Source organism: Stegostoma tigrinum, chromosome 16 (assembly GCF_030684315.1).
Source record: "Stegostoma tigrinum isolate sSteTig4 chromosome 16, sSteTig4.hap1, whole genome shotgun sequence".
NCBI lineage: Eukaryota > Metazoa > Chordata > Chondrichthyes > Orectolobiformes > Stegostomatidae > Stegostoma > Stegostoma tigrinum.
In genome coordinates, this window is record NC_081369.1 from 45,342,970 (window position 1) to 45,369,719 (window position 26,750).

Consider the following 26,750-nt stretch of genomic DNA (forward strand, 5'->3'; position numbering starts at 1 on the left):
AACACATTAGGCCAAATCATATCATCACAAACACATGGGAATAGGTTTCTAAACAGTTACTGAGACATGAAACTGGTACACTGGCTCAGTTACCCAACGTAAAATTTAATGTCGTCGTTAGATTTGTTTTTTAATTGGTTTTCAATTAGATTGAAATCAGATCAGATTTGAAGGGGTTGTCAGAGGGTGGTTGAGTCGAGGGAATTGGTCAGGCGATGTTTGGGGGACAAAATCAGAAATTGTTGGATAGCTCAGCAGGTCAGGCAGTATCTGTGGAGAGAAAGCAGAGTTAAGCTTTTGGGCCCAGTGACCTTTCTTCAGAAAGCAATACTTAACCATTGACTGTCAAGTTGTATGCACAATTTTTCATTATAGGGTAAACTTGGTGCACCTACCTCTTTTAGGGTAGAGGTTCTTGTCTTAAACAAGACGTTATTTATTACATGTTAGCAACTAAGTACAAGTTACACTATTATAAATATTGTTACAGATTGTAGTGATTGTAATGAGGTCAGCCAGGAAAACCTAAGGATTTGAGTTCCCCGAAGGGAGTGGTTAATAATGTCCAATCAGGGACCCCTGGCTGACAGATATAAACAGGAGTGTCAGAGGTTCTGTTCACTCTGAGAGTGGGCTCTGAGGAAGCCAGATCAATCTTAAGGATGCTCCACATACGCATAAAGGATGAGTTATGACAGAATACCAGCCTTTGTGGAGTTATTTCACAGAGATTATGAGGAGGACCTGTACATTAGGCCTCAGTCCTTCAAGATTCTAACTGTTCTGCCCGCAAGTCCATATGACATCATTATAGTGCGTGGGACCATTGACACTTTAATATTAACCCTTTCAGACATATGCAACATCTCTGCCCAAGCCTTTTCCTTGTTATTTTTACGCATTTTTGAATAGAATTACATTTACTTCTGCCCAACTCCCCCAAGTCCAAGGGGCTTTTTGAGGATCATTTGTTGAGTACGTTTACAGATTGGTAATTAGAAATCTATCAATGACAGAACGGAATGTGGCAATAATGTGTGAGAAGGCACTGAAATGGATAATCAGCCATGAATGTACTGAATATAGAATTTTGTGACTTTTTTGCAGTTGGATAAATCCCACTCTTTGGGTCCTAAATACGTTATTCCCATTTCCTTTGTGACATTACTGAGTGAATCCAGTTACCTACGTACAGTCATAGAGATGTATACCACAGAACCCGAGCCTTCCGTCCGACTCATCTGTGTTGACTGGATATCCTAAATAAATCTAGTCCCATTTGCCAGCATTTGGCCCATTTCCCCCAAACCCTTCCTATTCATATACCCATCCAGATGCCTTTTAAATGTTTTAATTGTACCAGCCTCCACCACTTTTTCTGGAAGCTCATTCTACACACATAACATCTTCTGTGTGAAAAGTTTGCCCCTTAGATCCTTTTTAAATCTCGCCCCTCTCACCTTAAAACTATGCCCTCTAATTTTGGACTCCCCACCCTGGCACTATTTAATAATGATGCCTGCTTTAATGACGGTGTTTTTTATTGGCAACTCCCATCTTTCATGGCTCTAAATATTAACAACTTTTTTTTTCCAGAGGTCTCCTAATGGCTCTGTTGTGTGTGACTTAAATAAATGCTTCCCTCCTTAACAGCATTTTAATAATGTAGCTCCTGACCACTCTGCGGCCTCACTAAAGTCTCCTTTCTTCTTCTGACCTTGTCTATTTAGGCTTCAACTAGGCCTCTTACCCATTTTAATTCTAGCTTTGCGTTATCCCAAAATCTATGATCTCAGTTTGAAATGCTTTTGTGATCTATGTTTTCACTTACTGTAGCTGTGACTCTTGGCTATGGTGACAATGATTAAACTGAGCTAAAGTTACTTCTCCATCAAGTTTCCCTGCACCATTTTGAAAAGTTTTCCCTTGTCCATGAAGCATTTTGACATTACTCATGAACTGCCGTTGTCTATTCGCTGTCTGGCTGAATTCCCATGTAATTGTACTTGTACTGAAGCGACTGGGGAGTTCCAGGGAGTTTCCAATTTTCCTGCTGCAACATGTCTCTTTCCAGGCCTGAAATGCTTTTAAAATTGCCTGTGGATTCTGCTTTGATGGATTCTGATGCAAGGTTCACTTGTGTAGCATCCTTAAATGTTCAGTTCTTCTTGCTGCTGACTACCTTGAAGAGCAGAATTGTTAAGGTTGTGTCCAAAGAAATCTTCAGGCCTGCACCATTGTTAGTATGTGGCATAAGACAGCTAAATATAATCCACCCTGGAGCTTACCACATTGTATGAGCAATCTCCACCGCTGACTACCATATTGTATGCCGCTGGCTGTGCTATTTCTTAACCCAGGGTAGATTCACTTCCACCAAACTCTTTAGGATAAAGGTCTAAAAAGCCCAACTGGTCTGCTGTGGCAGACAAAAACCACAAGCTAGTCCAATGAGAACGAGCTCTTGACTTAAACGAGATGCAATGTATTGCATGTTAGCAATGTAGTACAGGACACAGGCTAATGATTGACAATATTATAGAGACTATGAGGAGAACCTGGGTGTTAGGTCTTACTCTTTCAGATGCTAAGCTATTCTGTCCAAGACGTTATCACAGTAGCAGTGCTAATGACTCTCTCTTGTATTAACAAATGTAGCTTTGAAATTAACAATAAACTTTCAGAATTGAAGGTGGCAATGAACAGAATACTTGATGAGGAGTGACCAAAAACTCGGATAATGGGGTGGATTTGAGGAGTGCCATTAGAAGAGGAGATGTGCATGTTTGTGGAGTAGGGCTAAGGGTGATAGGAATGTAATCTTAAAAAAAGAAATGGATTGCTAAAGCCATGACCACCAATAACAGGGGAAAATGAAGTTCAGACTGCACTTAAGGCCAGGTACAGAGAAACAGAAACCATGGGAATGTGAGAAATGGTAGGGATTATAAATAAAGACACAGCAGGCCTGGATAACTTGAGTAGAAGGATGCACATTTTAAATATGGGACCTTTAGAGACCAAAGACCAAATGATTTAAATAGCTTCCCAATGCAGTTGTAAGTTCAATAGCTAAAATGGAATACATGATCTTTGTAACAGACTGCTAAGATGTAAATTTGTTCTAAGATATTGGTTTTATGTGTAAGATTTAATAAAATAATGAATTTAGTGATAATGGGAAATTAGATTTAATACATTAAATTTATCACATTTACCCTGGGAGAACACTCAATGGTAATCCAATTATACTAACTTTTAAAACAAGCCCATTAGTTTTTATAAATTATTTTTATTAAAACATGCAACAAAGTTGACAAATAGCAATTTACATCAACAATGAAGAACATTAGCTACATTATTTTTTAAAATTACCAAACAACATTTAATTAAATATTCATCTGCTGTGATGAATATGTAATGTTAGCTAAACACAGCTCACATTAAGAAAGGCAAATAGCCAAAGTCCTATAGGGTTACTGAAGTAGTGGGCATCTTACTTTGATACTAAAATTACAAAATACTGAAAGGAATGATGTGCCTTTCAAAGATTTAACCTTATTAATCCAAACTACATCTTTAGAATAGTAAAACCAAATGTTCCTTCCTGACCAGAAATAACTATTAACCTATTTGTTAACATGAATTTCTCCCATTGTATATATTTTTGGATTGTTTCTAAATTTGTTGATGGCTTGTTCAGTTTGAATAATTACTGATACAATATAGCCTTAGAAATAGCATACACATCGATTCTGGATTCCCCGATTTTGCTCTTCCTTAAAATTTTCAGGAGCTAAGTGATACAAAATAATGATAACCATTGGGTTGTCCAAAAAGATCACTAGTTTGTTGCAAACGTGCTTTGCTTTAAGGTAAAAGAAATTCTTCAAGCCATATTCGAAATTTTATTTGTGTAACAGTAACATGATTTAGTAAGCTCTTTGTAGTGATGTGAGGGACAATGTTTTTCCCCAAGTCTCTGAAATCAGATTTAAAAGACACAAATGAATCATTCAATGGTTCATAGTCAGTTTCTTATTTTCCAAAAAAGGCAATTAACTAATAATCAGTTTAAGCATGTTTACAGACTATTGATTAACATTCATAGGCAATAGTAATTAAGCAAGTTGGCCATAGATCTCTAACTATTGGCAAAGTTTCCTGTTATGTGCAATAGACATTCTATTATGAAAACTCTTGAATAAAGCTCAATATTAGAAATTAACAGTGATTGTTTACATAGTGAACAACACTGATATCCTCAAACCCCTTGGAGATTGGGATTAAAAATGCTAGAGGAATTAGACATGATTTTACTGTCCATCGAGTGTTCACCTTCAGCAGGTGAATACAAAATCAACATGAGGAACAATGCATTCCTGACACTCGAGTGAAAATTACTCTAATTAATTGATGTGTGGCTCACAACTATTCAAACCTGGACCACATTGTTGTGACTGGATTTAAAACAGATCAAAATTGTGATAATGCCATCTGCTACAATAAAAGAGAAAAATAAAATCTTCAACATTCATTCCTTTAATTATAGATCCTTCTCGCCAACAATATATGCCAATCTTCCACCGCCTGCTTTCTTTGAACACACAAAAAAATGTTCAAACATTGTAGAGGGGATATTAGAAACTGAATCTTATATTAGAATCTTAGGAGCTCCTAAGATGCTGCTTGGCCTGCTGTGTTCATCCAGCTCTACACTTTGTTATCTCAAACATTGTAGAACTCAGTTTCAGCTTTACTTCCAGCAGTGACTTATTTGATGTGTGAATAAAATTACTGAAACTTTGGTCAGCACTGTTATTAATACTAACAGCAAAAGAATGAACCATTGAGTCATTCAGCAAAGAAACACACCCTTTGGCTCAACACATCAATGCCAACCACGTTTCCTAAACTGAACTAGTACCATTTGTCTGCATTTAGCCCATATCCTTCTAAACCTTCAGAGATAATGGGAACTGCAGATGCTGGAGAATCCAAGACAACAAACCTTTCCCATTCATCTACCCGTCCAAATGTATTTTAAATGTTAAAACTATACTCTCATCTACCACTTCCTGTAATTGTGAAATGTGAATTTAGTGTTTTACCTGACATTAGTTTGGAACTTGAATGTTCTGAGAATAAATGTAGTGAGGTGGTACAGTTTCTGAAGCTATTTAGCACAACACAACAGATAAATTTACTTCATCTTAATTTTAAGTTTTCATAGGGCTTTCTAAATGTCATAGTGACAGAAAAAAACAAACCACCAAGATAAATATGAAATTTAACTTACTTTAGCTCACAGTGCTATGATCAGGCAGACACATTGAAAGACACATCACTGGTTCTATTGGAAAAGTGCACACTACTGTAGTGTTATAGGACTTCAAAATAAGCTATACATGCAAAATGGAATGATGACTTGGCATGCCAACTTGTAGTATCTTCACGTTCAGACTTTCCCTTCCACAATCAGGGTTTTGAGATCAGCTGGGGTATTCACACAGAACACATGATGTGAAATAGAATTCTTTTCCAAAACAGTGGCTATTGCTTCGCCCACATCCAAGTGATTCACAAAGCCAGGAGCAATTCGGTCTGGTGTTGCAACTCCCATGTTAAGTTTCACCTGTAAAGATTAAACAAGAAACGAGTAAAAAGAGATTAATCCACTGAGATATTGCTGGAATGTCCATATTTAGAAAAGATAAACATCAGAATTTTGTAATCAGCAGGAAAGAGAAAGGTACTCTCTGGTGACTTCAATGAAACTGTTTACAGAGATCTAGCAATCTCTGCAGCATGGAAATCCTTTTCCTGACATCAGTTTGAATCTGCCACCAAATCAAAGGGACTGTCAGGCAACAGTGGCATCATCTGAATAAGCAGCAATCACAATAAAGTATTCTCGCAGACAGGAAAACTGGAAGTAAAATGCACTAATACTTTTCAGGTTCCATTAAAATTTTACAGAGCACAAATAAACGATTCAAACATAAACCCGGCATAAAAGGTAGGATCTGAAATATCATACCCTTTTGTAAAAATAGGGTTTTCTTCTCTTAATGGGGAAATTTGACATTCCACAAATATAAAATTAGTTTTTTGGATGAATTGAGGTTGTTCAGAATAATTAAGAATCTAGCCCATCACTAAAAATCCAGTCACAGTTCATTCTACATGATGTAACGTCTGAGGACTTTTCATAGCAGAAAAGGGAGAGATTTGTTTAGTTCAGTGACTGCAGTTTGTGGAATTTGAACAGAGTACTCAATAGAGAACTACAAAAATAATGACAACAATGTCTGGGGTTGAATCTTGAGATGTTAGAGGTCCCAGTGAAAGGCCCAGAATGTCCCTTTTTAGAGAAGGCCCAACGCCTGTTATGACAGTGGTGGGCCCACTCTGAGGATTGCACAGTTGAAATCAAGTTCCTCAACAGCTACTGACCAAATGGAGGCTAACAGCTCTTCTATATTCAGTGTCACTGCGGTTAGTGGCTATTACCAATATTTTTGGACAAGGGAGCCAAAACCACACTCTATATGAAATACAAGCACACACACCATGGAGAGGGACAAGTTTCCACCTATGAATTTCAATGTGTATGTATGGACTGTAGAAACTGCGGTATATTTCAGAGAACTCAACATTGAACACTGATAGCTTCACTGTCGTTACCAGCTCAAAATCCAAACCAAAATGTATAGAATGAGATATAACTGCAGATGCTAGAGAATCCGAGATAACACGGCGTGGAGCTGGGGACGAACACAGCAGGCGAAGCAGCATCTTAGGAGCAGGAAAGCTGATGTTTCGGGCCTAGACCCTTTCTGATGAAGGATCTAAGCCTGAAACATCAAGCTTTCCTGCTCCTCTGATGCTGCATGGCCTGCTAGTGTTCATCCAGCTCTACATCTTGTTATCTATAATGTATAGAATGAACAGATTTGTAAGGACTTTTGGAATGTATTTCTTTTAAAGAAGGTCTGGAATCTTAGCATATTTAAATATTCATGTGAGAGATGGGGGAGTTTCTGCAGCTTTAACTCAACTACAGTCAGATGACGTGTTCTGTGAGGGCCCATTTTTAATATGATTTTCACTGAAAGAATTGTATGAATACACAACTGCAGATTTAAGACTCTGTACATTGACAGTAAAAAGCTAAGCTTCAAAATTCAGAAAAATCAACATCAGAAGGAATTGGAAAAAGTAAATTGCAAAATAATGTAAACTATTTTAACTGAGCTTTCCTGATGCAGGGGGGAAAAGAGACAGACTATACAAAACTATTCAATGTTAGAAACACAGATGTCTCTCTCATTCACCATCCAAAAAAAAATCTAGGTAGAAGAAAATCTAAAGAAACTCTCTTGAAATTCAGATCTTTATAAGCCTGTACAGAAAGCAGTTGCTATTCAATGTAGCTTTCACTTTTACTTGTTGGAATATACTTTCCTTCAGTTCCCTCACTTGGTGCATGGCATGTTCTCAAAGTTTTTACCTCATTCAGTTTACATGGAATATCAGGGTACTCCTCTCTGACCACCTGACAGAATGCCAGAGCTCCTGCAGCTCCCAAAGTCAAGAAACCAGTCCCAGGCATTAACAGACGCTCCCCTGCGCCACCTACAAAACGAAGGGAAAACAATTTGTTTATTTCATTTGAAACCAATGGCATTTGCACTTGAGTTTTTACTATTAGTTTATTAGGGCATTTCATCTACAAAACTGGAACCGAAGTGTAAATTGTCCGTTTATCTTGCTGTCAGATATGTAATTACATTCCACCCATAGCAGAACAGATTAAGTAACAGACAACATTTGAATCAAGACTTTATGACAACCAAGATATGATGGGCATTCTTTTATTTGCAACACTATAGCAATTCCTCTATCTTAGCTGAGTCTAATCCGCTCTCAATGTGGATGCATTGACACAGCCAGCAAAGATCAATGGGCAATGACTAAGATGGAACCTCAACTACAACAGTGCTCTGTTCTGTAGCCCAGTGGCAGAAAATGCAACCATTGCAAAATTCACTTAATTTTGGGAAGGGATTAAACCTAGAGCCTTGCATAACAAGGACAGTATTACAGTTGAAGAAAAGATGTCTGGGGACTCGTCAACTGAGGTAGTATGGGCTGAGGTTATAAACAGGAAAGGAGAGGCCACCCTGTTGGGAGTTTTCTATAGATCTCCGAATAGTTCCAGACACATAGAGGAAAGGATAGCAAAGATGATTCTCGACAGGAGTGAGAGAGACAGGGTAGTTGTCATGGGGGACTTCAACTTTCCACATATTGACTGGGAATACTATAGTTCGAGTACTATAGATGGGTCAGTTTTTGTCCAGTGTGTGCAGGAGGGCTTCCTGACACAGTATGTAGACAGGCCAACAAGGGGCAAAGCCACATTAAATTTGGTGGGTAATGACCCCAGCCAGGTGTTAGATTTGGAAGCAGGTAAGCACTTTGGTGATGGCGATCACAATTCTGTTATGTTTACGTTAGTGATGGAAAGGGATAGGTGTATACCACTGGGCAAGAGTTATAGCTGGGGAAAAGGCAATTACAATGAGATTAGGCAAGATTTAGGGAGCATAGGATGGGGAAGGAAATTGCAGGGGATGGGCACATTAGAAATGTGGAGCTTATTCAAGGAAAAGCTCCTGTGTGTCCTAGATCAGTCTGTACCTGTCAGGCAGGGAGGAAGCTGTAGAGTGCGGGAGCCATGGTTTACGAAGGAAGTGGAATCTCTGGTCAAGAAGAAGAAGAAGGTTTACGTTAGGATGCGATGTGAAGGCTCAGTTAGGGCGCTTGAGAGTTACAACGTAGCCAGGAAAGATCTAAAGAAAGAGCTCAGAAGAGCCAAGAGGAGACATGAGAAGTTGTTGGCGGATAGGATCAGGGTAAACCCTAAGGCTTTCTATAGGTATTTAAGGAATAAAAGAATGACGAGAGTAAGATTAGGGTCAATCAAGGATAATAGTGGGAAGTTGTGTGTGGAGTCAGAGGAGATAGGGGAAGCACTAAACGAATATTTTGACAGTATTCACTCTAGAAAATGACAATGTTGTCGAGGAGAATATTGAGATACAGGCTACTAGGCTAGGTGGGATTGAGATTCACAAGGAAGAGGTATTAGAAATCCTACAGAGTGTGAAGATAGATAAGTCCCCTGGGCCAGATGGGATTTATCCTCGGATCCTCTGGGAAGCCAGGGAGGAGACTGCCGAGCCTTTGGCATTGATCTTTAACTCGTCATTGTCTACAGGAATAGTGCCAGACAACTGGAGGATAGCAAATGTGGTTCCCTTGTTTAAGAAGGGGAGTAGAGACAACCCTGGTAATTATAGACCAGTGAGCCTTACTTCAGTTTTGGTCAGAGTTGTACAGTATGGAAACAGACCCTTCAGTCCAACTTGTCCATGCTGACCAGATATCCAAAATTAATCTAGTCCCATTTGCCAGCACTTGGCCCATATCCCTCTAAACCCTCCTACTCATGTACCCATCCAAATGCCTTTTAAATGTTGTAACTGTACCAGCCTCCTCTACTTCCTCTGGCAGTTCATTCCTTATACACACCACCCTCTGTGTGAAAAGGTTGCCCTTTAGGTCCCTTTTAAATCTTTTCTCCTCCCACCTTAAACTAATGCCCTCTAGGTTTGGATTCCCTTACTCTGGGAGAAAGGCCTTGACTATCCACCCTATCCATGTCCAACACAACTTTATAATCCTCAGCAAGGTCACTCCCCCCCACCCACCCCCAGCACTGTCCCCAGACTGTGATGCTGCAGGGAAAATAGACCCAGCCTACTCAGCCTCCCCCTGTAGCTCAAACCTAGGCAACATCCTTGTAGATCTTTCTGAACCCTTTTCAGTTTAACAACATTTTTCCTATAGCAGGGAGACCAGAACTGAACACAGTATTCCAAAACTGGCCTAATCATTGTCCTGTACAGCTGCAACATGACCTCCTAACTCCTACCCTCAATGCACTAACCAATGAATGCAAACGTATCAAATACTTTCTTCACTTTCCTGCCTATCTGCATCTCTACTTGTAAGGAACTATAAAACCCATACCCTAGGTCTCTTTGTTTGGCATCTTTTGCTGTTTCTTAGATCTTTTCCAATATCTGGTTTACTATTAATCTTTGCTTAGTTGTATGATTCTTCTTTGGATCTAATGCTATCCTTATCTGCTCTGGTTGACCATGGTCAGTTTATCCCCTTCCTAGGGTCCATATTCCTCACTGGGTTATGTCTTTGTTGTGAGCCATAAACAATGTTCATAGTATCTGCCATTGTTCATCAACCCTCTTGTTGGTAAAGTGTTGGAAAAGGTTATAAGGGATAGAATTTATAATCATCGAGAAAAGAATAATTTGATTAGGGATAGTCAGCAAGGTTTTGTGAAGGGTAGGTCATGCCTCACAAACCTTATTGAGTTCTTTGAGAAGGTGACCAAACAGGTAGATGAGAGTAAACCGGTTGATGTGGTGTATATGGATTTCAGCAAGGCGTTCGATAAGGTTCCTCACAGTAGGCTATTGTACAAAATGCGGAAGAATGGAATTGTGGGAGATATAGCAGTTTGGATCGGAAATTGGCTTGCTGAAAGAAGGCAGAGGGTGGTGGTTGATGGGAAATGTTCATCCTGGAGACCAGTTACTAGTGGTGTACTGCAAGGGTCGGTGTTGGGTCCACTACTGTTTGTCATTTTTATAAATGACCTGGTTGAGGGCATGGAAGGATGGGTTAGTAAATTTGCAGACGACACCAAGGTCAGTGGAGTTGTGGATAATGAAGAAGGATGTTGTAGGTTACAGAGAGACATAGATAATCTGCAGAGCTGGGCTGAGAGGTGGCAAATGGAGCTTAATGCAGACAAGTTTGAGGTGATACATTTTGGTAGGAGTAACCGGAAGGCAAAGTACAGGGCTAATGGTAATATTCTTGGTAGTGTAGATGAGCAGAGAGATCTCTGTGTCCATGTACACAGATCCTTGAAAGTTGCCACCCAGGTTGACAGGGTTGTTAAGAAGGCATACAGTGTTTTAGCTTTTATTAATAGAGAGATCGAGTTCCGGAACCATGAGGTTATGCTGCAGCTGTACAAAACCCTGGAGCGGCCGCACTTGGAGTATTGCGTACAGTTCTGGTCACCGCATTATAAGAAGGATGTGGGAGCTTTGGAAAGGGTACAGAGGAGATTTACTAGGATGTTGCCTGGTATGGAGGGAAGGTCTTACGAGGAAAGGCTGAGGGACTTGAGGCTGTTTTCGAGAGAGAGAAGAAGGTTGAGAGGTGACTTAATTGAGACATATAAAACAGAGGGTTAGATAGGGTGGATAGGGAGAGTCTTTTTCCTAAGATGGTGATGACGAGCACAAGGGGGCATAGCTTTAAATTGAGGGGTGAAAGATATAGGACAGATGTCAGAGGTAGTTTCTTTACTCAGAGAGTAGTAAGGGAATGGAACGCTTTGCCTGCAACGGTAGTAGATTCGCCAACTTTAGGTACATTTAAGTCGCCATTGGACAAGCATATGGACGTACATGGAATAGTGTAGGTTAGATGGGCTTCAGGTTGGAATGACAGGTCGGCACAACATCGAAGGCCGAAGGGCCTGTACTGTGCTGTAATGTTCTATGTTCTGTAACAATAGAGTTGACTCCCACAGTACACGGGTGTTTTTATCCTGAACACCAGAAGAACGGAAAATCTATCACTGAAGGTCATACTGAAATGTTGCAAAGAATCTATAAAATTTCAAAGAATTTCTGTTCCACCCAGTCGAGTTCAGATAACCCTTAAATGTCTCAACAGTAGAACAGGATAGAAAAGAATTTGAAGCTTCCTTAAATACAGTTTGCCCGCGAAAGGTCATGTTTCTGGTGTGAAGTTTTGCTGTCTCCATCAGAGTTGCTGATGCTGAGTGGAAGAGTCTAAAGCAAAGCATTATGAGAGATCTTAAGCTGTAGGCTAAGATTATATCTTTGGAATTAAACGTAATGTTAGCAAACCTGCCACATTCAGCCTCAAGCAACAGAATTTGAACGAACCACAAATTGTACAAAAAGTAGATTCCATATGCAAATCTTGACAAAATATCTTTCTGATCTTTTTTTCACCACCAAAGCTTTGACTAAGCCCTTTAATGAATCATATTAAAAATAATTAAAATGCTATCTTTCTTAATTCTATAAGTGGAATTTAGATTTTTATTAAGGGGATATGTAAATTGTTGATAGAAATGCCAGATTTTGGTCATTTGCATCTGAATAATCTTTTCCCCATCAGAAATGTTTTAGATGATTTCCTGAGATGAGCATGACTACCAACCAAGATTGCATCTATGGCTGCAATCCAAAGATATTAATGTCACGGACATCACGCAATGTAGGAAGAGCAAAAAAAAAAGGCTATACATTACGTGGACTGGAAATTGGGAGAAAGAGTTGACAAAAGTCAGAAGTCACATGGCACCAGGTTATAATCCAATAGGCTTATTTAAAAGCATAAACTTTCATAGCACTGCGCCTTTGTCAAGTGAACACTTCACCTTACGAAGGAGCAGTACTCTGAAAGCTTGAAGTTTTAAATAAACCTGTTGGATGATAACCTGGTGTCATGTGACTTCTGACTTTTGTCCACTCCAGTCCAACACTGAGACCTCCACAGCAGGGGGAAAGAGTTGGTAACGCATAATTAATTACCAAAATAAAGGAATTTAAAAATTGCCCATAATATATGCGTATGAACAGGCAAAGAAAATTATATTATATTATATTATATAAAAACATTAGAAATTGAAATTATTTTGGTGGGGGTGGTGGTTATAGACGTCTGTCACCTTTTACACATTTGATACTCTCTTAAAACTGGTATTGCCATCAGCAAAGCTAACAAATACAATGGATTCCACAATGGCGTGATAACTAATGGTTTTCTATCACCTGTAGCTCCATTCCAGTCCTCATCATTCCCTCCAACTCCCGAAATAAATTCAAACTGCCCCTACTGATCTAAAACCAAAAGTTGGCCTTTGCTGTATTCACATTGAAAAGGGAGATTTAAGATTCAGTAACAAAATATAGGAGTGGCATTGGAAAAGACAGGCAGTGGTGAGAAATTTGCTTTTAAATATTACAACAGCAGTACAACAGGTCAGCAAGTTAAAAAGAGTTAAATGAGGTCATAAAGAAAAATGTAAAACTATAGGTGTGGACAGCCAACAGGAAGGCGAAACTTTTGAATATTAGAAACTTAGTAATGTTGATCAATCTTTCGGGAAATTTCTTTTGAGTCAAATTTTCATTGAGTAGGTGTCTTCTTATGTGATTCCTTTTATAGATACATACACAAATTGTCTTATATGCAAGCATGTCTCAATCTTGACCACTGAAAGAAAACTATTTGGTACAAAAGCTTCATGTTATTGTTTTTTCACCCTGTCCATATATCCTATTATTCTCTTTCCTAAATGTCTGTACATTAGTCCTCCTCTTAAACTGCTTCAGTCTTACTTGCTTCAACATTCCATATGGCAGTATATTCCACAATTTCATTTTCACTGTTGTTTGCATGAAGCGATTTCTCCCATATTCTCAACTTGATGTATTCATCACCATCTTATATTTAAGCTCCTTTTCCTCACAATTCAGTCATAAGTGCAAACAAGTGGTGGGAAGCAAACTCACGTTTCAATAATATTAAATATTAAAACTTTTTCATAAATATAAAAGATTAAAGTCTTCATCAGGTCTTCTCTTATCCGGAATCTCCTGGATTGATCATTCAGCTTCCATCCATCCTTGTTTGTGACAAAATGCTTCACTTCACTTCTAAATTGGCTGGCCATGCTCAGCATTACATCAGAGTTCTGGGATTCCCACAGTGTTCTCATGACCTTCTGCTCTAACTCTGTGGTAGTTGTTGGGGTTGGGGCATGGGGAGGTGTGATGTTTGTGGTGGTGTTGCTGTGAGCTGGTGGAGTCCCCAAGGTCGTGCTGCAAATTTGCACACATCTTTTTCTTCTGTAAGTTCTGTCAGTGTCCCATCAGAGATAAGTTGAAAGATCATGAGAATTCCTATGAAATTTCAAGAGCCAGGCTTGGAATTGCATACACAAAATGGTCTACCACCACATTAAATGTACAGTGTGCTGGAAATTCATTGTACTCTGGCCTTTTCAACAGACCTTTTGTATTCTTAACAAATGAACATGTGCTGCCATGAACAGTAATTAGCTTTCTTATTCAAATGAAACCCAGCGATTCAAGGGTAACTCTATGTTGCAAGTGTGGTTAATATCTCCCTAAATAAAAGGAGTAAGCAAACACAAAATCTTGACAGTTATTTTGCAGCAACAATATGTTCTGATTTCAACAATATATAAATAACCAATTTTTTTGGTATCAAAACAGTCTTCTTAAAACTTGAGGGTTAAAACGAAATCAGACTACGCACGAAATTGTTCCCTCTGATTGTCAACACATGTCTACAAAATTCAGCAATTAGTATAATTATGAAAAATGGAAGCTTGGCCAGTTAATTGAATGACCTGCCACATCTGAAAAGTTGTTGACAATACGCTTTGCGTTAACTATGAGAAACTATCACCTTGATTTCTATAAGTTGTTTAAGTTTGAGTTTTCTATAATTTTCTAAAGGATATTGCAGTCACCCATATTGCATTAGGAAATATAGTTCCCATCTGGAGTTCAGTGAAGTTGGAGGGTATTTCTTGAAGAGTACATGTAGTGAAACAATGGGTTAGATTTTCCAGCTTGCATGGGAATCAAATAATGAACCCGTAATGAGTCCCAAACCCACCCATGTTGGCACTGTGCCCAGTGACTGAACCAAATAGCAGACAATCTCCTAATTACCCACCTCTGTACTCACAATGTCAGGCTCCTCTCCTCTCTTTGAAGGAGAGGAGTACAGACTTAACAACAGGCAAAGGCGAGGCCATTTCGATGGGGATTGCTTGCAATAACATTGATAAATTCAAAAGGCCCAAAGCTGGTAGCGCAATTAGTGTAGAGGGGAAATCATCCAGTGGAGCAGTTACAGGCAGAGTTTGTGGCTTTTGGTCCATATGACTCCACCCCTAAGCACACAGCCATCTGGACTACCAACTGAGGAGGCAAACTCAAATGATCTGGTGACCTCCCTACATGGCCAGATCTGTCCTAACATTGGTAAAATTCAGCACTACAGCAAAAAGGCCCTGAGGTGGCTTCTTAATTCCAGTTCCTAGTCTGGCCCAGGAATGTTTCACAGAAACCAGAAGGCTTCATCAATGTGGCTCCTGCCTGTTTCTGGCCAGCCTCTATCTTGAACTTATCTTTACAGGGTCAGAAAGCTCAGTAAAATGGAACTGCTTCCTTACCATTTCCAACTCTTGTGTAGTATGTGCTGTAGTTGGGGTGAAAATGATTTCTCGATGGAAAATGTAGGTTCATTGTAGAGCAGAAGAAATTTGTTATGCTTGTCATGCTACAATGATAGAACATTTATACTTGACCTGCAAGAAACATACTTAGAGGCTTTTACAAAAAGAGCAAAGTACAGTGGAAGCTAGAATTCTAGAATGCTGGAAATGTTCTGCAGTTCCGGCAGAATCTGAGGAGAGGAAAAGGGAGAGATACATCAAGTCTATGGCTGTTCTGATGGAAGATCTTAGACAGAAAACGTTAATGCTGTTTCTCTTTCATAAGCAGCTGGGAGACCTGCTGCATCTTTCCAAAATGTTCTGCTTTTATTCTAGTTGTTGCTATTAACGTAAATCATATTGGCACATTAATGACAATGAGGACAGCATTTCTGCACAGTTGTCAGATGGTTAACTCATAACTTTTGAAATAAATTGGGTTGATTGAGGTAGATTTTAATTGTTGGTTTTGTTTGTCAAGGAATTGGGAAAGATGGCCATTCTGCTGAAAGCTTCAAACTAACCACACTGCTAATTGGTTTACACCCTTTCCGTAGGCATGCTGCTAATACACTGTCATTGGCTGTGAATGATAGAAGAAAGTAAAGGCACAAAGCCAGGTTTTGATTTTCATCCCTTTACAAAAAGGTGCATACAGTAGTTAATAAAATCTAAATTTTGCCCAGACATCAATGTATAAGGTGTCTCTCTTGGCCCTTTTAAAATATTACATAGAAATCTGTAAAGTAACTCAAAAGGAAACAGGTAGTCCCAAATTGATTTTTTAAAAATGTATTCTTCCATGGAATGTGGGTTTTGCTGCCAGTTTTATTGCCTAACCCTATTTGTCTTTGAACTGAATAGCCTGCTATGCCACTTCGGAGGGCAGATAAGTGGTAACCATTGTATTGTTGATCTGGCATCACATGTAGGCTAGACAGGCAGATTTCCTTCCCTAATGTGAACCAGTTCAGCCTTGACAGCAATTGCTAATAACTACCTTGGTCACCATTTCTGAGACTAGCTTCCAATTCTGGCATTTATTCACTGAACTTAAATGCCACAGGCTGCTATGGTACTTGAGCCCATTCCCCTGCTTTGTAGGCCACTTGGTTAGTGATCCAATGATATCACCATCACATCAGCATCTTCACTCAATCCACTGCACTATCATTCCGTGCTGGTCGGTACTAATGTTAGGTGCCTAAAAGTGTGGAGTGTGCCTTTTATAGTGCATCTCCCTCCGCCTTGATGAGCATATTTGGTTGTTTATTTCAAAAGAAATTAACTATTCATGCAAACACACATTCTAAAGTTCATTGGAACGGTGGAATTGCATTCCTGAGGAAGCTACAGAGGAGTTAGTGGTTCTACCATTAAAAAAGAACATTATTTTGCATCTGTGATGTAAACTTGGAATTTCAGTTTGAGTTAAGTTCATAAGACGATAAAGTGGGAATTCCAAAGAATTCAAATTAATTATCAATTCCTTTAAATGTTGCCCTGTAGGCAGGAATAATCTGCTCACCAGTAATAAATGTGTATGATCCCTTGTCGTCATCTTTAACCAAAGGAAAGAATGCCTTCCAAGACGTGAAAGTACTTATCACCAATGTCTTCAGAACCTGAGATATAAAATATGCGCATGTTTAACACTGCTGTAACTAAACAGGCCTGAGGTTATTGCACAGTTTTCAATATTCCATTCATTTCCTGTTTTTGTTCATGACATCTGTTCCTTTTGATGCAGGCTGTCATGATATTTGCATTGGAGACAAATGGACATTCCAATCTTTGATTCTCTCACTCAAAACATGCAAAAAAAAAAGGTGTACAAAGGAAAATCTATGAAGCAATGGCCCTATTCAGATCCAAAGATTGATTTCTCTAGCTTTCTCATCTTGAGTGCTGTTACTATACATCCTTTGAGGTCATTATGATCTTACATAAGTTCTAACAGAAAAGGAACAGCTTTGACTGTGTAGAGGTTATTCACAATAAAAAAAATCATTATTATTGCAAATTATTGAAATGAATCAAAGAGGTAGTAATTTAATTTTCATATCATATGCATACTGAGCGAGAGGACTGAAGGCAGTTAAAATGGATTCAGGGACTGCAATTTTAACTTACAAGTGGCAAATGGGCTCTTCTTCTAAACCAAGAAGACAACCTGCAAGAATGCATACCATGCTGTAATGATGTCACCTGGCCTTCTTTCTTAGCCCAGAATTGAATCAATAAAATGTAATTGCCTAATTTAACACAACTTGAGTGGAGATGCAGTGGTGGAATTCTCTCTAGGCATGGCATGCAGGGAACAGTAGGCAAGGCGAGAGGAAACCCTGCAAGCTAAGCGTTTTCATCTTTTATGATCTTTTCGTGGACCAAAAGGTGTGAGACTGCTCCATTGTGCTACATGACAATGCCTTGCCTCTCAGTTGCACCTAGTTTTCTTCCTGCATCAGGATTCAACTCACAAAGCACTTTCCTTACACTAGGCACAGTCAGCCAGTTGTCCGGAGTTGTGGCCAATTGGCACTTGGTTTTAAAGGCTGTCCAGCACTTTCCACCCATAAGTTTGATCAGAATTCTTGCAGTTATTAGTTGGTAAAAAGGACGTACAACTTTTAAGTGTGAAAAGGCTTTATAAATAGAAGAACAAATTGTTCACCATTTAAAAAATAGCATGTCCAAATAATTTTGATCATATAGCATCATATTTAGATCAAGTAAAACTCAGTTTTGAAACCATAACTGTTTGGGATTGTCAAATTTCAGCTTTGACTCGCTATTTTTTTTGATTCACACACAAGATGAGTGTGTCACTGGCTTGGCTGGCCAGTATTTATTATCCATTGCTAATAGTTAAGAGTCAGCGACATTGCTGTCAGTCTGGAGTTACATGCAGGCCAGACCAGGAAAGGACAGCAGTTTTCTTCTGTAAAGGACATTAGTGAACCAGATGGGTTTTACAACAGTCATCATTAGACTCTTAATTCCAGATTTTTACTGAATTCACATTCTACCATCTGCTGTGGGGTAATTCAAACCTGGGTCCCCTGAACATTCCCTGGATCTCTGGATTAACAGGCCAGTGATATTATCACAAGGCCCCATCACTTCTCCTGCAGCTATCAGCAGCCCTATATGTGCATACTTGCTCTCAGTCTTTCTTGTAACTTACGTTTTCATCAGTATTTAATTGCAAAATGAAAAAGCTTTTGTGGGTCATGACAGATTAATATGAGAAACAGGTTTCATGTAAACATTCCACCCAAAATTAGATTCTTAAATGCAGCCCATAGCTCAGACACCATGTTTCAGGAACTGCCACATAAAACATAGTTTCGAATGCTGTTGTCACTGGTGAAGGTGAATGGTGAATTCACTCGTCATTGATCTCAGTAAAAAGCAACCAAAGATCTAATGGGCTCAGAGTACTGATTTCCTTTATTCTGGTATAACATTAGGTTTGTCATTTTCTCTGGTATTTTGCAAGTGGAGTACCCAGCCACTCAGTTTGAAGAATTTCCACAGATATTAAAGTAGTAAATAAAAGACACAGACTTTCCTACAATTTTCAATCATCTTATGGGAAACAAAAATAAAGATTGGGCCAGACTTAACTCTTAGTGCTTTAAAAGATGTAACATTTATAAAGTGCTCTTTGAAGGAAATGAGGCTCCACTCTTACAAAATTATCTTTTGCAGGACGACAGAGACTGTTCGCTAGGAGTAATGATTAAAACGCTGTTAAACATTCATTTCAATCCCATTCAGCAATGTTTATCATTTTTAGTGGCTTTTACAGTGAAAGACAATGCGTAAAATGTTGAAGTTAACACAGATCCAATGAACTGATGTGATTTGTTTTGCGAAGATGGTAACATTGTACACTATGGAGAAGCAGGAAATCACTGAGAGTGGCTTCTGGATTTCCAAGTATTACTGAACTTGTATAGGCATATGTGGCTCTCATTTGTATTCCGCATTAGCAACAAATAGTTTTGCCATCATACTAAGTACAAAGTTCAGCACAGAACAGGAAAATAGAATATATGGCACATTACAGCTACTCCTTTCAGGAGTCCTGCTACAAGTTGTACCTACTGCACAGGAATAATTGATATTCCAGTTACCAGAGATCTGGCTTAGCATCAAAACCATGCGCAGTGAAGAAGTACTGCTGTCTTACATGTCAGAAGAATGCATACTTGTAAGTGACATCATTTCAACATATGGATTCAAAAGTCTTATTAATAAATAAAGGCACTGTTGTCAACATTACCAGCAGGATGCAGAACTGTAAGACTCAAAGATGGAAGGTAACATATTTTAATTTGTCTACTCAAAACCGTATGAAGTGGAATATCTTTCTCTCTGGGCTTATCATGGTGTTGCCTGGATCTGTTGCTGGACAGGCTTTCAAGGTCAATAAATCACAGACACAAAGAAAATGAGTTCACACTTGTCAGGTGCAATGTACTTCAAAATTTTGGGTTTGTGGTTATAATCCTGACACTTACCCTATTCAGTTCCTCGAGCGTTTGAGTGTGTGGAGGACCACCCTGCCACCAACTGAAACCCAGGGATGACACTACATCTGTCACTTTCCCAACAGCCTGCAGTACAGCATTTTTAGCTGCTTCTGCACCCTCTTCGGAACCTGAAGATAGTTCAGTGTAACAAATGTTAACAAAGCACAGGGAAGCGTGCACAAAACTCCTCAACTCTTGTGTCTTATCTGTAGGCTTTACTGAAATATATAAAACAAGAATATTAAGCCTATAATATCTTTACTCATGCCTCATTTTAAAGCAGACATTTTTATTTACTTATCCTAAAAATTCAAATAGTTGAAAGAACAGTATGTACCAATTTATATTCATGGGAATATGATGTAAAAATAATTGTCAAAAATCACATGGCACCAGGTTATAGTCCAATAGGCTTATTTGAAAACACTAGCTTCCAAAGTTCTGCTTCTTCCTAGTGTGGAAGAGGATGTGTGCCGACAGAATTTTTAAGCAGAAAGATAACAGCTCTAAAAAATGGTTCACTGACCACCTCCTGTTGAATCTTTAATCAGTTAGAAAGGAGGTGCAGATTTCTATTGATTAAAATGTAAATCCCAGAATTTCTTTCAACTCTTTGCCCTGAGACAATTAAAGGTTTTCTAGTGTTTACAAGAGGTGACATTCAGGTCTGACAATGCACCTTAGGTGTGAGGCATTATTTAGAATCGGTCTGTGTTTTAACCTGGAGTCAGGCTGGTTTTATTTTCTTGAACAAAATAGAATTATCTGCAAATACACAAACATCTGGGATGAAATTATTCACACTATAGATTCATATATGTGTATGTACATGCACGCGTGTGTGTTTGACAGAGAGAGACTGAGTCTGTATGTGTGTAACCTGGTGTTGTGTGATTTTTGACCTTGTCCACTCCTGTCCAACACCAGCACCTCCACATCATAAAAATTATTGGGCAGCAATTGAAATTAAATACATTGTTTCGAGTTCATGGCACAGAAACAGGCCACTTGGCCCAAGAGACACCAATGATTATACTCTACTTGACATAACAAAGTGTGGAGCCGGATGAACACAGCAGGCCAAGCAGCATCTCAGGAGCACAAAAGCTGACGTTTCGGGCCTAGACCCTTCATCCCCTTCATACGATGTAGGGTCTAGGCCCGAAACGTCAGCTTTTGTGCTCCTGAGATGCTGCTTGGCCTGCTGTGTTCATTCAGCTTCACACTTTGTTATCTTGGATTCTCCAGCATCTGCAGTTCCCATTATCACCGATACTCTATTTGAGCCTCTTTTTGCTGGCCTTCGTCTAACTTCATCAACACATCAAATGGGGTTCAACCGAACCTGATTCTTTTTCAGACTTGTATTGAATTATTTGGCCTCTACTTTTAAGGCTGGCTGTTCTTTTTCTTTCTTCCCTTGTCAAAAGTAGAGTAAGAGTATATCTTTTGGGCTTTTTTTGAGTTACTGTTCAAAGAAGATACCTTACCAACATCTCCAACCAATGTAGAAAGCCTAGATCGAGTGGCAGCTGGGACAAAGTTTTTCAGTTTTTCCAACCGGGCTGCATCTCTGGATATGACTACCACACGGAAGCCTAAAAGACCCAAAAAAGGAGATTCAATGATAGCAACACAAACGCAGCCCTTAGACGCCAACACAAAACCTTATCTTTCAGATGGGGGCAGGCAAGTAACCATTCTTGCACCAACTTAAATGGGGAAGAAATTTTGAATGGCTGCAACAAGTTTTTTTCCCAGTCATCGCTGTCAGTTTTGCCATACTTCATGGAGAACTTCAAAGTGTCTTCACAGCATCTCTGTATCTTCCCCAGGAGTGCTGCTCTTTGAGAGCCAAGAAAACAGGTAACAACTAACCCAACAAAACACATTATACTCCAAGTTCAAATAATTTAACGATGATTTGGTCCAGGAACAGAGAAGATGAGAAAATGAAGCAAAGCTTGCAATGAGGATCCCTTGACATCATGGAATTTTGCTCCCCTTTGGTCCAAAGATCATCAGGTCAAGAATCGCCTGTTCAGTTATATGAAGACCCAAAGCAGAAATTAATAACCCTGGCTAGATATCGTCCTCAAATAACAGGCAGCTTATTTATTTTCATGTTTTTTTTGTCACAAAATATAGTGAAAAGTGTTCTACAGTGTCACCACTCTTTGGCACCATATTCAAACACAGAAAAAGAAACCAAAACATCGAACTCAAGTCGCAGAAAAATAAAGAATTTGTATTCAATATTATAGCCCTTATTGTTAAGTGATCAGTCATGGGCCATTGACCCAGAGACCAGGCATGAATCCCATTCGCTGCACCACTGCTGGGACAAGATATGCCACTCTACAGCACCATCTCACCTCCACTCTCGCCAATGAGTCCTTGCTGGGTCTCACCAATGCTTCAGGTTCACCTTGCCAATGCAGTCTCTGCTGATACCACCAGGTCTCATACTGGAGCCAAACCCACCTTCGCTGCAGCAGGCATGATTCTGCGCTAGGACCGCCTCATCGATGCTGAAGCACTGGGCTCACTTTGAATCCATGCTGGACCCAGTCTCCAACCTCTACAAGTCCGCACTGGGCCCACTCGCAAACCACCACAAGTCCGCACTGGGCCCACTCGCCAACCACCACGAGTCTGCTCTGGGCCCACTCGCCAACCACCACGAGTCTGCTCTGGGCCCACTCGCCAACCTCTACAAGACCGCACTGGGCCCACTCGCAAACCACCACGAGTCCGCGCTGGGCACAATCACAAAACCACTCGTCAACCACCATGGATTCCACAAAGGGATCAGTGATCTGCTAGATGAGATTAACGCCCATAAAGTGAAAGTGAATACTTATTCACAGGCTGTAGAATCATGGCAAAGATTTTCTAAGCCTCACAGGTAAATTTGTTTTTATTATGTCGTGCAGTCAGCCACAATGTATAGAAAAAGTTCTAATCTATTTTTAGGAGACATGAACATGCTTTCATACAGCACCTTATTACATCTTCAAAGGTGTTCAAAGTGTTTCACAACACAATGTCCACATTGTTGTTATGAAGACAAGAAAATAAAATCAGAAAATCCCGGAAGCAGCAAATGATAACAGACCCCAATAAAATAGAACCCAATCCTAATAAACAATTGGTAGACCATCACTAGGAAACATTAAAGACAGTTTAGGAAAAATATATTTTGTTGAATGAAAGAACAAACTAAACACTGCTGGACCTATATATTTCATTAAAAAATTAATTAAATATGCATTCAATACACAGACAGCAGAGGACAGCACTGTGCGGCTGAATACCAAGAGAATACCAAGAAGGCAGAAGAACAATCAGAAAAGCGCAGATGAAAAAGGGAGCATTAAGGGCTTTTAAAATTAATTTTGTGGAATGTGAGTATCACTGGCAAAGACGATTTATTGTCCATCCCTTATTGTCCATGAACTGAATGGCTTGCTGGGTCATTTCAGAGGACAGTTAATAGTCTTGTGGTCTTATGGTGTTAACCACATAGTGATGGATCTGGAGTCATGTGTAAACCAGACTGGAGATGGATGGCAGATGCCCTTCCCTTAAGAGGAGTTTAATGAACCAATTTGTTTTTAAGCAATCATTTACATAGTTTCATGGTCACCATTACTGCAATTATCTTTCTTTAAATCCTAGATTTATTAATGGAATTTAAATGCGACAAGCAGTGATTGGGGGATTTGAACATGTGACCACAGTATTAAATCTGGCCCTTGAAATTACTAGCATATTGACATTCTAAGTAAACCACCATCTCACCGAGACTGAGGAATAGGATAGACAAGATAATGCCAGAGGTAAACATAGAAAGATGACACACATGTTAAAGCATTATTTCATTCAGTGGTCAGTATCGAGGTACGATAGGTAGAATGAAACCAAATGAGGAGAGGAGTATAAAGCAAGCATGGTTGCATAGAATAAAGAAACTCAGAGAATATAAAGCCTCTGATCTGAAGGGATAGCACCTACAAGTTTCAAAAGAATCTTGGGACAGAGTATCAGAGACATTGCTGCACAAAATTAATAACTCTTTCATAGGTTGTAGTGTTAGTAGATTTATGGACAGTTAACAAAATTCCTATCATTAGAACACAGCCAAGGAGTGATATGCCAAAAACTTAATATCAGTGGCAGAAAAATAATGGAGCTATGCAAAGTACAGAATAGAAGGTGTTGTAAGAAAATATAATAACGATGAATAATCAGCATGGATTTCAGAAGGAAAATCTTGTCAATCAAACTTCTTTAATTTTCTCAAAGAAGTAATAGCTAGAATAGATGACGGTAATGCAGTAAATGTATTTTATCTGGATTTCCAAAAAGCCTTCCCCATAATAGTCCAATGAATGAGGCTAGAAAATGCGAAGTCAAGTGTTACAAAGATATGCTAGCTAAATTATTATTAATTTAATATTTATATTGGATATATGGTGGAATATTTCAAGAGAAATGTTTATGAACTAAAAAGACGCTAAAATATTGCATTTGTGAAGAATATAAAGTGTTTTTTAGAAAACGCGGATTCCACGAAGGGCAGAAGTAAGACAGTTTTATCCTGTCTTTTTGAAACTTCCTTCCATTGATGTAACCTGAGACTTTTTAAAAAGGGAGAATTCTGAATCAAATCTACTTTCTCCAAGAGAACAAGAGAATTACCACGACCACAACTGCAGAATGACTACTCCAGAAACAAACTCCAGTACCAGCAGTTACTGCAGGAAAAACATCCCTTCAGCTGAAAACAGGCCTTTGAACAAACCATGAATAATTTGTTTTTTTTCATTTTTCTTGGTATTTGGCAAAGTTCTAGATCCAATACTTTGCAGACTTTTGTTTTTACTTGTTAAGGGGCATTATGTGTTTTGTTTTTGCAATAGAACATAGAAAAGTACAGCACAGTACAGGCCCTTCGGCCCGCGATGTTGTGCCATGGAATAATCCTAATCCAAAAATAAAATAACCTAACCTACATTCCCCTCAATTCACTGCTGTCCATGTGCATGTCCAGCAGTCGCTTAAATGTCACTAATGACTCTGCTTCCACGACTACCACTGGCAAACTGTTCCATGCGCTCACAACTCTCTGGGTGAAGAACCTCCCTCTGGCGTCTCCTCTATACCTTGCTCCTAACACCTTAAAACTATGACCCCTCGTGGCAGTCAATCCTGCCCTGGGGAAAAGTCTCTGGCTATCGACTCTATCCATGCCTCTCATTACCTTGTACACCTCGATCAGGTCACCTCTCTTCCTCCTTCTCTCCAGAGAGAAAAGTCCGAGCTCAGTCAACCTCTCCTCGTAAGACAAGCCCTCCAGTCCAGGCAGCATTCTGGTAAACCTCCTTTGCACCCTCTCCAAAGCCTCCACATCTTTCCTATAATAGGGCGACCAGAACTGGACACAATATTCCGAGTGTGGTCTCACCAGGGTTTTGTAGAGCTGCAGCATAACCTCGCAGCTCTTAAACTCGATCCCCCTGTTAATGAAAGCCAAAACACCATATGCTTTCTTAACAACCTTATCCACCTGGGTGGCAACTTTGAGGGAGCTATGCAGTTGAACACCAAGATCCCGCTGTTCCTCTACACTGCCGAGAATCCTGCCTTTAATCCTATATTCAGCATTTAAGTTCGACCTTCCAAAATGCATCACTTTGCATTTATCCAGGTTGAACTCCATCTGCTATTTCTCAGCTCAGCTCTGCATTCTGTCAATGTCTCGCTGAAGCTTGCAATAGCCCTCGATACTATGAACGGCACCTCCAACCTTTGTGTTATCAGCAAACATACTAACCTACCCCTCAACCTCCTCATCCAAATCATTTATAAAAACTACAAAGAGCAGAGGCCCAAGAACAGAGCCCTGCGGGACACTGCTCAGCACTGACCTCCAGGCAGAATACTTACCATCTACGACCTCTCTCTGCCTCCTGTCAGCCAACCAATTCTGAATCCAGATAGCCAAATCACCCTGTATCCCATACCTCCTGACTTTATGAATGACCCTGCCGTGGGGAACCTTATCAAATGTCTTGCTGAAGTCCATGTACACCACATCCACTGCTCGACCCTCGACAACCTGTCTCGTGACTTCCTCAAAGAACTCAATAAGATTTGTAAGGCGTGACCTGCCCCTCACAAAGCCATGCTGACTCCCTTTAATCACGCTATGCTTTTCAAAATAGTCATAAATCCTATCCCTCAGAATTCTTTCCAAAACCTTGCTGACCACAGACATAAGACTGACTGGTCTGTAATTTCCAGGGATTTCCCTATTCCCTTTCTTGAAAAGAGGAACAACATTTGCCTCCCTCCAATTTTCCGGTACGACTCCCGTGGAGAGTGAGGAAGCAAAGATATTCGCCAGCGGCTTAGCAACCTAGGATAAATCTGGTCTGGCCCTGGGGACTTATCAATCTTAATGTTTGCCAAAATTTCCAGCATATCAACTTCCTCAATCTTGATCTGTTCAAGCCTGTTTTCTCGCTCCTCAAAGTTCTCATTCACAACAAGGTCCCTTTCCTTAGTGAAAACTGAAGCAAAAAACTCATTTAGGGCTTCCCCTATCTGCTCAGACTCCACACATAAGTTCCCTACGCTATCCCTGATCGGCCCTACCTTCTCCCTGATCATTCTCTTATTCCTCACGTATGAGTAAAATGCCTTCGGGTTCTCCCTAATCCTTCCTGCCAAGCCTTTTTCGT

General features: G+C 39.6%; 1 protein-coding gene across 2 annotated transcripts in view; it reads right to left on the bottom strand.

Moving 5' to 3' along the window:
• Positions 1-3,307: 3,307 nt before the first annotated feature.
• The window catches only part of si:dkey-238o13.4 (uncharacterized protein LOC560780 homolog), a 38,296-nt gene continuing 14,853 nt past the window's right edge, over positions 3,308-26,750 (bottom strand). The window contains exons 2-6 of one of the 2 annotated variants that reach the window (XM_048546761.2): positions 21,492-21,599; positions 19,990-20,129; positions 16,989-17,085; positions 7,514-7,638; positions 3,308-5,635 (exon numbers count right to left, since the gene is read on the bottom strand). In XM_048546761.2, coding sequence (XP_048402718.1) covers positions 5,459-5,635; positions 7,514-7,638; positions 16,989-17,085; positions 19,990-20,129; positions 21,492-21,599 — 647 coding nt within the window. In that variant the 3' untranslated portion in view covers positions 3,308-5,458. Of the gene's footprint in view, positions 5,636-7,513; positions 7,639-16,988; positions 17,086-19,989; positions 20,220-21,491; positions 21,600-26,750 lie in introns of both variants that reach the window. The other variant, XM_048546760.2, reaches the window with a different exon arrangement.